This window comes from Rhinolophus ferrumequinum, chromosome 2, assembly GCF_004115265.2.
Source record: "Rhinolophus ferrumequinum isolate MPI-CBG mRhiFer1 chromosome 2, mRhiFer1_v1.p, whole genome shotgun sequence".
Classification (NCBI taxonomy): Eukaryota; Metazoa; Chordata; class Mammalia; order Chiroptera; family Rhinolophidae; genus Rhinolophus; species Rhinolophus ferrumequinum.
In genome coordinates this window covers 88,054,595-88,068,573 of record NC_046285.1, presented here as the reverse complement: position 1 = coordinate 88,068,573, position 13,979 = coordinate 88,054,595, and the positions used below count along the sequence as shown (strand labels likewise).

Here is a 13,979-nt window from a genome sequence, read left to right as displayed (position 1 = left end):
TAGAACAGTGGCTGGCACATAGTAAACACTTCATAAAATCTAGCAGTTATATTTAGGGCTGGTAGGATTGATTGCTCTACCTCATTAAATACAAACTATTTACAGTAGCAATGAACTGCCTATAATCTGTCTTGCACTCCCTGTAATCTTGGAGTCCATATATTTCTTGACAAACTGTGATTAAAAATATCTATATCTCATATACAAGCAGACATTATTCTTACTTTTATGGCCACTGAAGCTAAGTGTCCCAATTATTTGGCATGATTTGTGGTGGTCAGAGTTGAGGGTAAAGGAGATTTTCTTTTCCATCTAGAAAATTAGTAAGCTCTATCTTAAAAAGTCACATATTTTACTATTTATCCTCAAATCATATAAATTAGCCTAAATTGCCTTTGTTTGCTTCCGTAGTGTTCAAAAGGAGATTCATTTCTCTCAAGAAGCCACAATTTTTTCTATTTCCTTTCTGGAAGTCAGTACAGATTGTTTAGAGTGTAATCCTCCCGTCTTGGGTTATTATCTTTTCTGTTCTCAGTTTGTTATTGTTTTATTTATTGTCGTTATCTCCTGTTGGGAATCAGGCTATCAAGTCATAATTCAACGCAATCAACTCCCAGGGCATTGTTCTTAAACAGACCTTGAAAATTAAAATTTATTTACCAAAGTGACTTTTTTATGCTTTTAAAAAAATATACCAAACATTGCAAAAAGTCAACCAAAAACATGAGATTTTTACCAAGATTTTTCATGTGCTGTTCAATTCTTCAATTTTTACTTTTGTCCACATAAAATATTTGATGCCATATAATACTTTGTATTTTACAGATTAGCAGAGTTTGTGTATAACAGTACAATGGACTTTTCCATTCATAAAGTTAGGATTAGCTTATTTAGCACCACTCAGATTGCAAGAGTAGCAATTTAATTTTGACAAATTTCTTTGATTTACCTACCTATCCTTCATCAACACTTCTGTCTTGTGAGGAATTAACAACCTACCAGGAGAAAATTCTAGCAGTCATTGTTTTATAATACGGTATCAACAGAACCAAGCAACTAAATGTGCAGAAAAGAATCTAAGAAAAACTAAAGATTGTGAAAATCAAATGGGTTTTACTTTTTTACACATACTATACGTAGCAAGGGTAAAATAAAAAGCAATAAGGTGTGACTCCTGGTTCACGCTTTCAAGATGATTTTAATCAAGTTGGAAGTGATGCAGATATAAATTAAAAATGACTAATAATACATGACATTGAAAAGAAGTGCATGAAATAAGTGTGCCACAAGAATTAAAAGAGGAAAATGAGGAGTCATGAAATCAAGACATATTCAGAAATACTGAATGAAAATTTTGAGCTAGATAGCAAGTTCACATAAAAGGAGCAAAAGTGATGAGGTAAAATTGACTGAGTGAATGTAGTTCTCCATAGGCAACTTGCGTCATACGCATCATTTGCTTACCCATATTCTTATTGTTTCAGGAGGATATAGCACTTGATGTATATATTTGAAATTTACCCCAGTTCTACTTTAATGGGGTAAAGGACAAAAAATTGGTAGTTATTTGTCCAAATTGGAAGTTTACAATTCAGATACATTTGCTTCCTTATATATATGAAAGAATACAGTTAAAGTATCGGTGTCCAGAAATAAAATGCTTTTCTAAAGGACTCTATAATGGGCTTGTGTAAGAGTATTTGAAGATAGCCTATGAGTTTTAAGCATGAGATCTGACCTACTCTCATGTGATCATTTCAGTTTTATAAAATCGCCTCATACACAGATTCAGTCATGAGTGTTCTGTGAAGTGTTCGTTAGCCAATTTGAATCCTATTTCATTTGAGAAAACCTTCCGAGATTGGTTTTGTCTAAAATTAATTGTCATTTTCTTCACAGCCACAGCTTGTGATGGAAGATTTTTGTTGACAGAATCTTCAGGGTCCTTTGAAGCTACCAATTATCCAAAGCCTTCTAATTCAAGTGTTGTTTGCCAGTGGATTATACGGTAATATGCCATCTTCTATGCCCTGTTCTTAAGTCACAAAGTCTTTCTCTGGTGCAATAAGTCTTGCCACCTTTAAAGGTGTATTTATTTTTTGACAATTGTTATTTTCATTAGTTATGAAGCAAAGCTTTTCCAATTGATAACCTGTCCATGAGTTTCACTCTTGTTTTTAACCTTTTAAAAAGGTATTCTGTCCTAGAAACAATATTGCCTAATAAGTAGGGCCATCTCATTGGGCTCTGTAGCATGGTTTTTCCTGTGGTTGACACAAATCAAGTGCTGCCAAGTTAAACATCACATATGTATGTCTGTGTATCACAAGAAGTGGTATTTCATTTCACCTACATCCAGGTTCCAGAATAGTTCCTTTCTCATTTTGTCAGTAACTGTATGAAAATCTCCTATGGTGTGATCTAGTCATGGCGTATTAAGAGCTAATAACTCCCCTCTACATACATCCATTTTACTGTATCTTGAATAACACTTGGGTCAGTTGCTACCATGTTTCCCCAAAAATAAGACCTAGCCGGACAATCAGCTCTAACGCATCTTTTGGAGCAAAAATTAATATAAGACCCAGTATTATATTATATTATATTATATTATATTATATTATATTATATTACATTACATTATATATATTATGTTACATTATAAAGACCCAGGCTTATATTATAGTACAATAAGACCAGGTCTTATATTAATTTTTGCTCCAAAAGACACATTAGAGCTGATTGTCCGGCTAGGTCTTATTTTCAGGGAAACATATTATATATTTAATCTCCAAGCTCTTAATTCAGTTGACGAATCCAATCATTGTGGTGATCAATGTGATGAAACTGCTGATGGCTGATCAACCTTAATGTTTACCTAAGCATTTTTCACAGAGCAGTATTACCTGATGTTCCTCCCAGATATTCTAAGTAACACATAATTTTTACTCAAATAAATATAGGAATACTGAAATAAAATTATTTCAACTTTAAAAAAATGTATAGGACTTCTCATGGCCTTAAATAAGTTAACATGCCATGTAAATCTCCAAAAAATATATATTTCCTATCAAGGCACTGAACACTTTTCCCCACAGAGCATGAGCGTTCTATGGAATCTACTTTGAGAAATGACATTCTGGTTCGTTTCTCTTAAGAGCTGCACGAGATTATGATTTCCTAATCTGACCTATTGCAAAATAACTTTAATCTTTGTGATGATTCACCACAAAACTAAGAGAATCAATGTAATAGGGTTATTAAAGAATATTAAAAGGCAAAGCTTCAGGTTCTTGCCAAACAAATGGTAGGAAATGGCACCATATTTACAGGGGTTGTTTTTCCTGTGTACACATATCCCAGAGATAAGATGGGCTATGAAGGGAAGATTGTTTTAAACACATTTATTTGGCATTATCCAGGGGAAAAAGAACATCCTTTTCCTTTGGATAATTTCTATTTCAGAGCTAAGTTCCATGAAAGTCATGTAATATAACTAGGAGCATAATTTCCTCTGTTTTCGTGTTCTACCCAACATGTTACTTCTGTGCCAAAGATATGATTTTGTATTAAAAATGGCAGTTCTAATTCTTGCCAAGTGAAAAATTAACCAATTTGGAGAATATTGTTTCAAATATAATCACATCAAATTTAAAAGGCACCATTTATAAAAGGCTATTAGCATTGTTCATAAGTAAAATGAAAAATATTCTATTCCTTCCTCTAAATGTCAGCAGGAAGCCTTAGAAAAAAATTAAATGACTTCCTCTGAAAATGGAAAAACATGAATCCTAAATGATTTCTTGGAAGGAGTGCAGCATACTTCTAATGTTGCAACTGTTCCAAGGGTTGTCCCAGAGACTTTTATTTGTCCCCCATGACTCAGGGAGCTGAGAAGCCTGCACACTGAATGCCTAAGGGCTTCAGAGAACAAGGAAATAAGGGGTGGCTTGCCTTCTGTAGAACCAGAGTACTTGCAGTGCCAATTCAGACACCAGAGGGAGCAAGAAATTAGGAGCTCCTGAAAAAGATACCCGCAAAATTCCAATTGCTCTTGAGTAACAATGGGTCTCAGAAAAAAATCAAAAGAAAACTGGAAAATATCTATAGACAAGTGAAAATTAAAAAAAAAAAATACTTAAAATTATGGGATGGGGAAAAAACAGTACTAAGTGGAAAGTTTATAACAATAAATACCTATATTAAAAAAGAACAAAGATCTCAAATGAACAACCTAACTTTGTACTTCAAGAAACTAGAAAAAGCAAAATAAACAGAACCCACAGGTAGCAGAAGGAAGAAATCATTAATATTAGAGCACAAATAAATGAAAATGGGAATAGGAAAACAATTTTAAATATTAATGAAAGAGTTTTCTGAAAATATTAAAAAAATAAACAAACATTTAGCTAGATTAAGAAAAAAAGAGAAAATAGTCAAACAAATTAAATCAGAAATGAAAGAGGAGACATTACAACTGATGTTACAGAAATTTAAAGAATCATAAGAGACTAGTATGAAAAATTATACACCAGCAAATTGGATAACCTAGAAAACATTGGTAAACCCTAGAATCATACAACCTACCAATACTGAATCATGAAGAAATAGAAAATCTGAACAGGGCAACTACTAGTAAGGAGATTTAGTCAGATATGACACATCTAAAGTATTCAGACTCATAGAGACAGAAAGTAGAATGGTGGTTGGAAGGACAGAGGAAGGTAAAATGGGGAGTCACTGTTCAATGTGTATAGAGTTTCAGTTATGCACGTTGAAAAAGTTCTAGAGAACTGCATTTAACAAACATTGTGATAGTTATAAATATTATACCATACACTTAAAATTTAAGAGTCTTGATCTCATGTCATGGATTTTTAAATTACAATTAGAAAAATACATTCAAATTCTAGAATGCATTAAAAGTTGTGATAATTGTCAAGTGTATTAATCTATCTTTTGCTTTTTACTTTAGTGTAAACCCAGGACATTGCATTAAGCTGAGCTTCGATTCTTTTAATATATATTACACAGATACATTAAATATTTATGAAGGCGTGGGTTCAAGCAAGATTTTAAGAGGTAAGTTAAAACAAATATACAATCCATTATCAGAAGGAAAATATATGGGACACCTTTTGGAGTGATGTGTTTCCTTTTTATTTTGAACTAAATGTAGACCTGAACTTGAAGTTTCTAAAAGGAATAAACAAAACTAGTGCTCTTTATAAAAATTAATAATTTGGTGTTTTATGTAATCAATCTTCTTGGTAATAAAATAGTTACAATTTCACATGATCCTCTTCTAATTGATGTTATTTAAAATCATGTGGAATTTATATATATATAGATATATATATGTATGTATATATTTTACATCTTTGGTTGCTATACTTTGTTTAAGTGTTACTCCCACAAAGAAAAACTCAAACACTAAAATCTGCTATACCATTTTTTTCTGACATTCCATAGGTTATAAACTCATAGAATCATTTTTCCTATTTTCAATACTCTGTCTCTTGCCAGGCAAATACTAATAAAGTGGATAAAACAATGACAAGCATAGAATGCCGGCTCAGTAAATGGTCGCTATGGGTAGTACTGTTATTACATAACCATGTGTCGTTATGTACATGGACACTGATGGAAGCTGAGAGGACGGCAGGGAATATGCTAATAATATACCTGTGCCCGCCCACCTTTATTCCATCTGACCCCAAAATACACAGACCCATTCATGGTCACCAACAAAAGTATATGAGGAAAATCCCAGGAGAAAATGAAAGTAAGGATGAAGAAGAGAATATGGAAGTGGACTTGAGGGAATAACTGTAGTTTTCCATAGTCAAGTGTGGAGGTAAGATGAGGTTGCAAAACACACCTGTTATTAAAATTGATAGAATAACTGCTTTGATTTTAGTAATTTTGGCTTGTGAGTTAGGAAAAGTGGATCGTATCTAATGTTTTTGATTGATTTATTAATTTGAGAACTATTTAAACATATGATAATAATATGTCCTTTTTATTTGGTGCCATTGATGCAACACTCACAATACTGAGTGCTTTCTGTGGATATTCTTACTTAATATTTTCAATAAATGTGCAAAGTATGCACCACAGGAGAGGAAAATGAGAAAGAGTTTAAATGACTACAAGTCTGTGAAGCTAGTTAGTATTGGAGGCAGAAACCAGACCCAAAATCTCTGACTTCAAACACAATGCATTTCTTCATTGTGCTTTAAAAGCCCTGAGTACAAATATAATCACGAATGTGCATGTAACAGATGAACTCATGGTAAGCCACATTTGCTTTAATTAAATGGGCCAAGCCATTTCATAATCTATTTATTTCTGTAGTTGATAAATCCAGTTCCTTAAAATTATGTCAACCTAAATATTTACATAGACAAAGAAGCCAGTTCATATAAATTTCTCCAAGGGCTAATGTGATAATAATCATAAATTTTAGCATACATCGATCACTGGCAATGTGCAGTGTTCTCAGCATTTTAACTCAATAAATGCTCCCCAAAACCACATTCTGTAGGTGCTCTTATATTCTCTACTTTACAGATGATGAAAACTAAATTCGTAAGATTAACTGTCCAAAGTGATAGGCGTAAGTTAACCTCATGTCCCTTTACTCTTCAAATGCCTCGATTTGCCTAAATGCTATTGTCACCTATTTCATGTGCTTCGATTATCAGTAATTCATAAATAAATCTTAGAATCATTAGGCATAGTGATGTGAATAATGTACAAATAATTATGATAAAAATTAAATTAACTATCCAAAGTGAAAAATATAGGTAAGGATATTTAAATTATAACAAATAGGTATTTTTCTTTTACTTTTGAATATTTTATTTTTATTTTCACTAATTTTTCATTTTACAGTTACAGTTGACATACATTATATTAGTTTCAGGTGTACAACATAGTGATTACACATTTATATAACTTATGAAGTGATTACCCTGATAAATCTAGCACTGACACTATATAGTTATTACAATATTATTGACTATATTCCGTATGCTGTACTTTACAGCCTCATGACTATTTTTTAACTACCAATCTGTACCTGTTAACCCTTCCCCCCTTAACCCATTCCCCCAACTTCCCTCCCATCTGGCAACCATCAAAATGTTCTCTGTATTTATGAGTTTGTTTCTGTTAGGTTTTTTTCATTTATTTTGTTTTTTAGATTCCACATGTAAATGAAATCATATGATATATGTCTTTGACTTATTTCACTAAGCATAATACCCTCTAGGTCCATCCATGTTGTTGCAGATGGCAGCATTTCATTCCTTTTTATGGCTGAGTAATGTTCCATTGTGTGTGTGTGTGTGTGTGTGTGTGTGTGTTGTTTTGTTTTTTTGTTTTTTTAAGGGAAAGCATAGCTCACAGTGGCCCATGCAGGGATAACACTGGCAACCTTGGTGTTATCAGCACCACGCTATAACCATCTGAGCTAATCGGCCACCCCATATCATTTCTTCTTTATCCATTCATCTATTGATAGACACTTAGGTTGCTTCCATATCTTGGCTATTGTAAATAATGCTGCAATGAACATATAGATGTATATGTATTTTCAAATTAATGTTTTGGATTTCTTTGCATACTTGTAAATACGCAAAAGTGGAACTACTGGGTTCTTCTTTGTCTCTTGTCATAGCCTTTTTTTTTTTCTAAATCTATATTGTCTGGTATAATAAGTATTGCTACCCAGCTTTTGTTTTGTTTTGTTTTGTTTTGTTTCCATTTTTGTGAAATATCTTTCTCCATCCCTTTACTTTCAGTCTGTATATGCCTTTCAATCTGAAGTGAGTCTCTTGTAGGCAGCATATGTAAGGGTCTCGTTTTCTTACCTATGTCTTGTGATTGGAGCATTTAATCCATTTACATTTAAAGGAATTGTTGATAAATATGTAGTTGTTACCATTTTATTTTTCATATTTTAGATCTTCTTTTTTCTTCTTAAAGACATGCCTTTAACATTTTTTGTAATACTGTTTTGGTGGTGATAAACTCGGTTAGCTTTTCTTGTCTGGGAAAATATTTCTTTATCTGTCCTTCAATTCTAAATGATAGCTTTGCTGGGCAGAGAAGTCTTGGTTGCAGATCCTTGGTTTTCATCACCTTGAATATTTCTTGCCAATTCCTTCTGGCCTGAAAAGTTTCTATTGAGAAATCAGCTGACAGTCTTATGAGAATTCCCTTGAAGGTAACTAACTATTTTTCTCTGTTTCTTTGAAGATTCTTTCTTTGTCTTTAACCTTTGACATTTTGATTATAAAATACCTTTGTGTTGGCCTCTTTGGGTTCATCTTGTTTGGACCTCTCTGTGTTTCTTGGGGTTATATGTCTAACAAATAAGTAGTTTAAGTTTTAAGATCTCTTGGAAATATAAATCTATTTTAAACTTTTGAAAGTTAAATAATTTAATTTTAACTTGAAAAAATTTAATAAATGGCATGACTGCTAAAATTACATTTTAAAACTAAAAATTTTACCCTTCTAAAGAAAGACAATAATATCCTAGCCCACCATCTAGCACAATGCCTGATACATTCTAAAAACTCTGTATTTGTTCATTTATATTTAAACTAACAGTTGTATATATCATGGTATTACAGTATGTAATTAATAAAGATCAATATCTTTCCCATAACTCTAAAATTATTTTGTTTTAGAATAATGACAAACCTTTCATTCTTGATTCACAATCACATATTTTTTCTAAGTTTTTAGTAAATTTCTTTATATGAGAGATGCATACAAGATTTACTTCCATTAAATTCCAGATGTGTATATATATATATATATATATATATAATACATATATATAAAATACTGTTATTATCTTTATCACATTGAAAATATAAAGATATTTTAATTAAATTAAGATTAAATTAGGGAAAATAAGATTATCTGGAGAAATCACAAGAAAATAAACATGTCCAGTACCATAAAATATTTCTTACGAGTATATACTTAATTAAGGGTAAGTCAGTATAAATGAATTCTAAAGGTATTCTCTAGTCATTTTTATATATAGTCAAGAGTGCTCTAACTGTTAAAAAGTGTTAGAAGAAGGTGGGCATTTCATAAAGAAAGATGACGTAGAGCACAGTTGGGTCTTCTCCAAGTAATTATGGGAATTGAAATAAATCAGAACAAGTTGACAGGAGAGTTAGTTCAAAAATGTTTTCTTTATGTTGCGATGATAGAGGTACAATATTCAATTCAGTGATGGTAATAATTATCAATACTGGGTATGTAAGTGGTAGAAGACGGTGTTTTTATTTTTTTTCTTGTTCAGAAAATTAAAAAAGTATTTTTATGCATCCTTAAAGAAAGACAACAAAAATAGCCTGAGTGAGCACAGTGTGACTGATTTCAAATTGTCAAGGCCAGAAAAAGTGTTTCTGAGTGTGTAGTTGCTGTATCATTCTTTATATCCCAAGTGCTTAGCTATTACTCCATTAGCAAGTGAATGCTAACCACATATCTCTAATATTGCAACTTAACAGTTTAAGGCTATACTTTTAAAACTGAAGCACACAAAAGTGTGCATATGTACAGCCAGATATGTAATAAACATAGTGGATCTTCCTGAATTGTCAACTTACTCTCCAACAAAAATAATCATACTATGGATATAGAATTAAATAATATATGCAAATATTTTTCAAAATAAAGCATTTTGATAAACATTGTGCTTTTATTGGAACACATCTGTGTTCTAATTTACTCACTTCTGTTGATAGGATTATTTATAGGGAAAGTTTAACAAGCACTGGCTTAACATGTTGGTCTTCTAGGAAGCTCTCGAAGATTTTCCAGTGATAGTACCTGGAAAAATTAAGGATCACTTCCTCATCTACTCCTCAATCCCCCTATGGCATTTCTCCTCTATAGATTAATTCTAAAGTTATTTTTTTAAATAATTCACAGATCTGTACTTTTCTAATAGAGGAACCTGGTTATTTCTTCTCCATGTCACCAGCACTTAGCACTAGACCAAATTAATAGTGAGCACTCAATAAAATGTATTGAATTCATTAGCAATCCTTTATAACACAAACATTGTGCTCTAATGGCAGAATTTCTTCTCTTCTTATGAATTGGATAAAACAAATAGTTTTGAACTACATCTTTTGAAACCTAGGTTGTAGAAAATTCTCTCAGCCCTGTCCATTCCCCTCCTTCCAAATTCCCCTGCATCTTAATCACACTTCCAGGCTTTCCTCTTTAATAAAACCTACTCACAATAGCCAACCTACTCACAATAGCCTTTGCTGTTAAAAGACAAATGAGTTAATTTACATTTAAATGTAACTGCTTGGCAAGTTTATGTAAATTAATATCCACAGAATTATTGGTTGATTTTTTTTTTCAGCACAAGCCAATAGATTTTCTTAAGAAATTATTGTCTTTAAATTCATTATATCTACTATAGAAAAATCCAGCCTTTAAAAATTATTAGAAATTTTTTTTTCTCTCAACTTCAGCCCTGACTATTTTATGTAGGCAAACTCTGTTACTTTATTTATTCACATCTTAATTCAGGTGCCCAAACAGTGATGAAAAGTTTCCCATGCTCTGGCAAAATGGCAGTCACAGAAATCATTAAGTATAATCTCTAAATTTTCAGGGTTTATGGGGAGATGAAGAAACAATAGATAGCATTCATTGAGCATTTACTATACACCAGTCACTGTAACACATGGAAATTACTTATTTACTCCTTATCACAAATTTTTTATGGAAAGTATTATTATATTATAACAGAGGAAACTGAGGCACAGAGAAGTCTAGTAAGACATGGAGTCAGGACTAAATCTCATGATGATTCTAGAGCTTCTCCTCTACTAACCACTACTACCTTCCTGGATGCATAAGACACATGACTGGACTTGCAGTTCTGAGACTCTCTCTAGACAAGGAGACTTTAAGAATCTGATAAAAGTTTACAAAGTCTCTACAGACACAAACATTCTACAGCATTTCCAGAAGTTTGCGTGTATCTCTGAAGCATGGTAATGGATCTCAGAACATAAACCCTGGACTATCTAGACCAGTGCAATAACATCAGAAAATGTGGGGACCCAACACAGTACAACCATCAAGGGTGCCACTGAACCAGTAGCCACATTCAGATCCAACCAGAAGTCATTGTCCAAAACAAAGTGCATTGCTATGGGAAAGAAAGCAAGAAAAAGGGAGGTAGTAATTTTGAAGCAAAGTTTCTAGAATATTCACATTCTTTTAGTAACTAGACACTAAGGGATGACAAAGGTTTTCAATATGAGAATTATTTGGGTTACACAGTTATAGATGCTGGTGGGAGGAGTCTAAACAACCAACGTAGTTCTTAGTGAGAAAATATTGGAAGAATGACATGCAGCATTTTGAGGAAAAGAGAAAGATGTGAATCAATGCTTGTTCATGGTGTTCTTTCTTTTAGATTTTATTGAAATTTCATTAATGTATCACTTTTTTTTGCTTACTTTTATATAATAAGCACAGTATTTTCAATAGTTCATAAAAGGATCTTTCTTTAAAGCTCAGTAAATAACAGTAATGCTCTCGGTCTGCAACCAGCAAATGTGGCACTTGTCATAAATCTAAATCTTATGCCCAGTTCAGATTATCAAACTAAAATGCTAAACCATTGTTTCTTACCCCTTTTATCATTATCACTCCCACTAAAGAACGTTTTTATACCTTTTTTACCCAATTGCTGCCCCATGAAATTTTAATATTTTAGATATTCTGTGTATCTGTGTATGTATTACATGCATATCTGAGCTTTATACATTTAAAAACTAAGATTTTTTTCCTCCAGAACACCAATTTTCACCCCTTTAGAGGCAATATCATCCCATTTTAGAATATACGTGCTAAATTATAAATTTTTAGAAAATTAAATTTCACATAAGTGTCATCATTGAGTACTTTTTATATCCCAAGCACTATGCTAACCCTTGAGAATCAAAACTCTGGAAAGATGGTCCTCATGTAGCTTAGAATTAAGATACAGAAAGAATAAAATCAATATAAAATAGAAACAATATACTCAACATAAATCAATATTAAAGAATCAATATAAACTGGGGAAAAATCCTTAATTCACTAAGCATTATTTTGATCCTATAGTTATGCAGATACAGAACCAAAGAAATACTCTTGTTTCTATTATTGTGACTGAGTTTAATCCCTGTTGGCATAGCATGGTAAATACCTGATAGAGCCAAACTAACTTTTAGTTTTATAACTACTTAACTTGCACGTTTCTTAGAGGAACTTCTTCAGTAAAGGAATCAATATTGTTTAATATGTGTATATGGTGTATGTAGCTAATAATTAATAATATAGTTTTTTCAAGCCAGAAATATGTATAATAATTTGACATTCCAATGTTTAGAATATCCAATGAGAAGTCATTTCAATTAAAATAAATTAATCATGGAACTAATGCTTTTAGTTAACTGAGTGGTGTCAGATAGATTGGTAGATCGATCATAGATCAACAGATGGATGGATGAATCGCTTAATAAATGGGTAAATAGATAGATATGTACATATAATAGTCGTTCATTTTCTTTTGTAGCTTCCCTCTCAGAGACTAATCCTGGCACAATTAGGATTTTTTCCAATCAAGTTACTGCCACCTTTTTTATAGAAACTGATGACAATGATTATATTGGCTTTCATGCAACATACGCTGCATTTAACCCCAGAGAACTTAATAGTAAGTATTGATTATTCTTTAACCTTAGAATGTTCAGCTGCTTTAATATTATCATGAAATTTTAAATGTAGCAAAACCTAAAATTTTAGAAAAAGATCGTAATCTGTTTTATTATTCAAATTCTTTAATGAATATCTCTTAGATATACCTCTCTCTACTTAATACTGGAAAGAAATGAGAAAATAGTTTATGTTCTTTAAAATAAATAACCAATTTGAAGAAAATTATGAATCAATATAATAATTAAATTTTACATACTGCAAGTAGTCAAAGTAAATTTTTTATATTAGAATAAAACTAATTCTGTGAATGTTCCACATTAATTTAATTTTCACCAGAGTATTGAAGTTAGTAATAGAGAGAAAGCAAAATATGAGGCAGAGAGCGTTTTTGTAGTAAATCAGTGGGAGTAAAATGTAAAAATTAATGACCAAGAAGCTTGTGTTTGCTAAAGTTTTAATGGGATATAAGAAAGATATTACTTTAACACAGTTGGCAACAAAAAGCTGTTGTTTTAATACTAAATGGAATGAAACAGTTAAGATAAATTAAAAAGAAAGATTTTGTGCATGTCACTTAATTATAAACTCTATAAGATTAGATTATTTTCAATGCAATCTACTACAAGTCATATGGACGAAATTTGAAGTGTTTTCTATTTTTTTTTAATTCACAGATTATGATAAAATTAACTGTAATTTTGAAGACGGCTTTTGCTTCTGGGTCCAGGATCTAAATGATGATAATGAATGGGAAAGGATTCAGGGAAACACATTCCCCCCTTTTACTGGACCAGATTTTGACCACACTTTCGGCAACGTTTCAGGTACTTCATGTTTAATTCATAAGCCAAAAAGAAAGTAATGTGTGTTTTTTATCACTTTAAAGTGAGCAGTATTAAATACAAGACAGTCTTTTCAGGTTTTTTTTTAAATCATGAACTAATAAACATATTTAAATGTAAGGGATGATTAAATAGGCAAGTAAGAGTGATTGCTTCAAAATATATATATTCTCAATGCTATATATGCACTAGATTTTGAAAAGTACATAGAGGTTATTAGAGACAGAGACCTGGGTTGTCACCCTAGATTTGGCACTTATTAATTAACTAAGTGGATTTGTGTGAGGTAATTAACTTTTCTGAACTTTGGTCTACTTTGCCTTAATTTTACTTTCTGATGTTCATTGTTAGTGTATAGAAATATAATTC

General features: G+C 31.7%; 1 protein-coding gene across 1 annotated transcript in view; it reads left to right on the top strand.

The window, feature by feature from the left end:
• The window catches only part of TMPRSS15 (transmembrane serine protease 15), a 112,425-nt gene that overhangs the window by 28,313 nt on the left and 70,133 nt on the right, over positions 1 to 13,979 (top strand). Inside the window, exons 7-10 of the mRNA XM_033091271.1 lie at positions 1,900 to 2,008; positions 4,976 to 5,082; positions 12,626 to 12,766; positions 13,443 to 13,592. Coding sequence (XP_032947162.1) covers positions 1,900 to 2,008; positions 4,976 to 5,082; positions 12,626 to 12,766; positions 13,443 to 13,592 — 507 coding nt within the window. The remainder of the gene's footprint in view (positions 1 to 1,899; positions 2,009 to 4,975; positions 5,083 to 12,625; positions 12,767 to 13,442; positions 13,593 to 13,979) is intronic.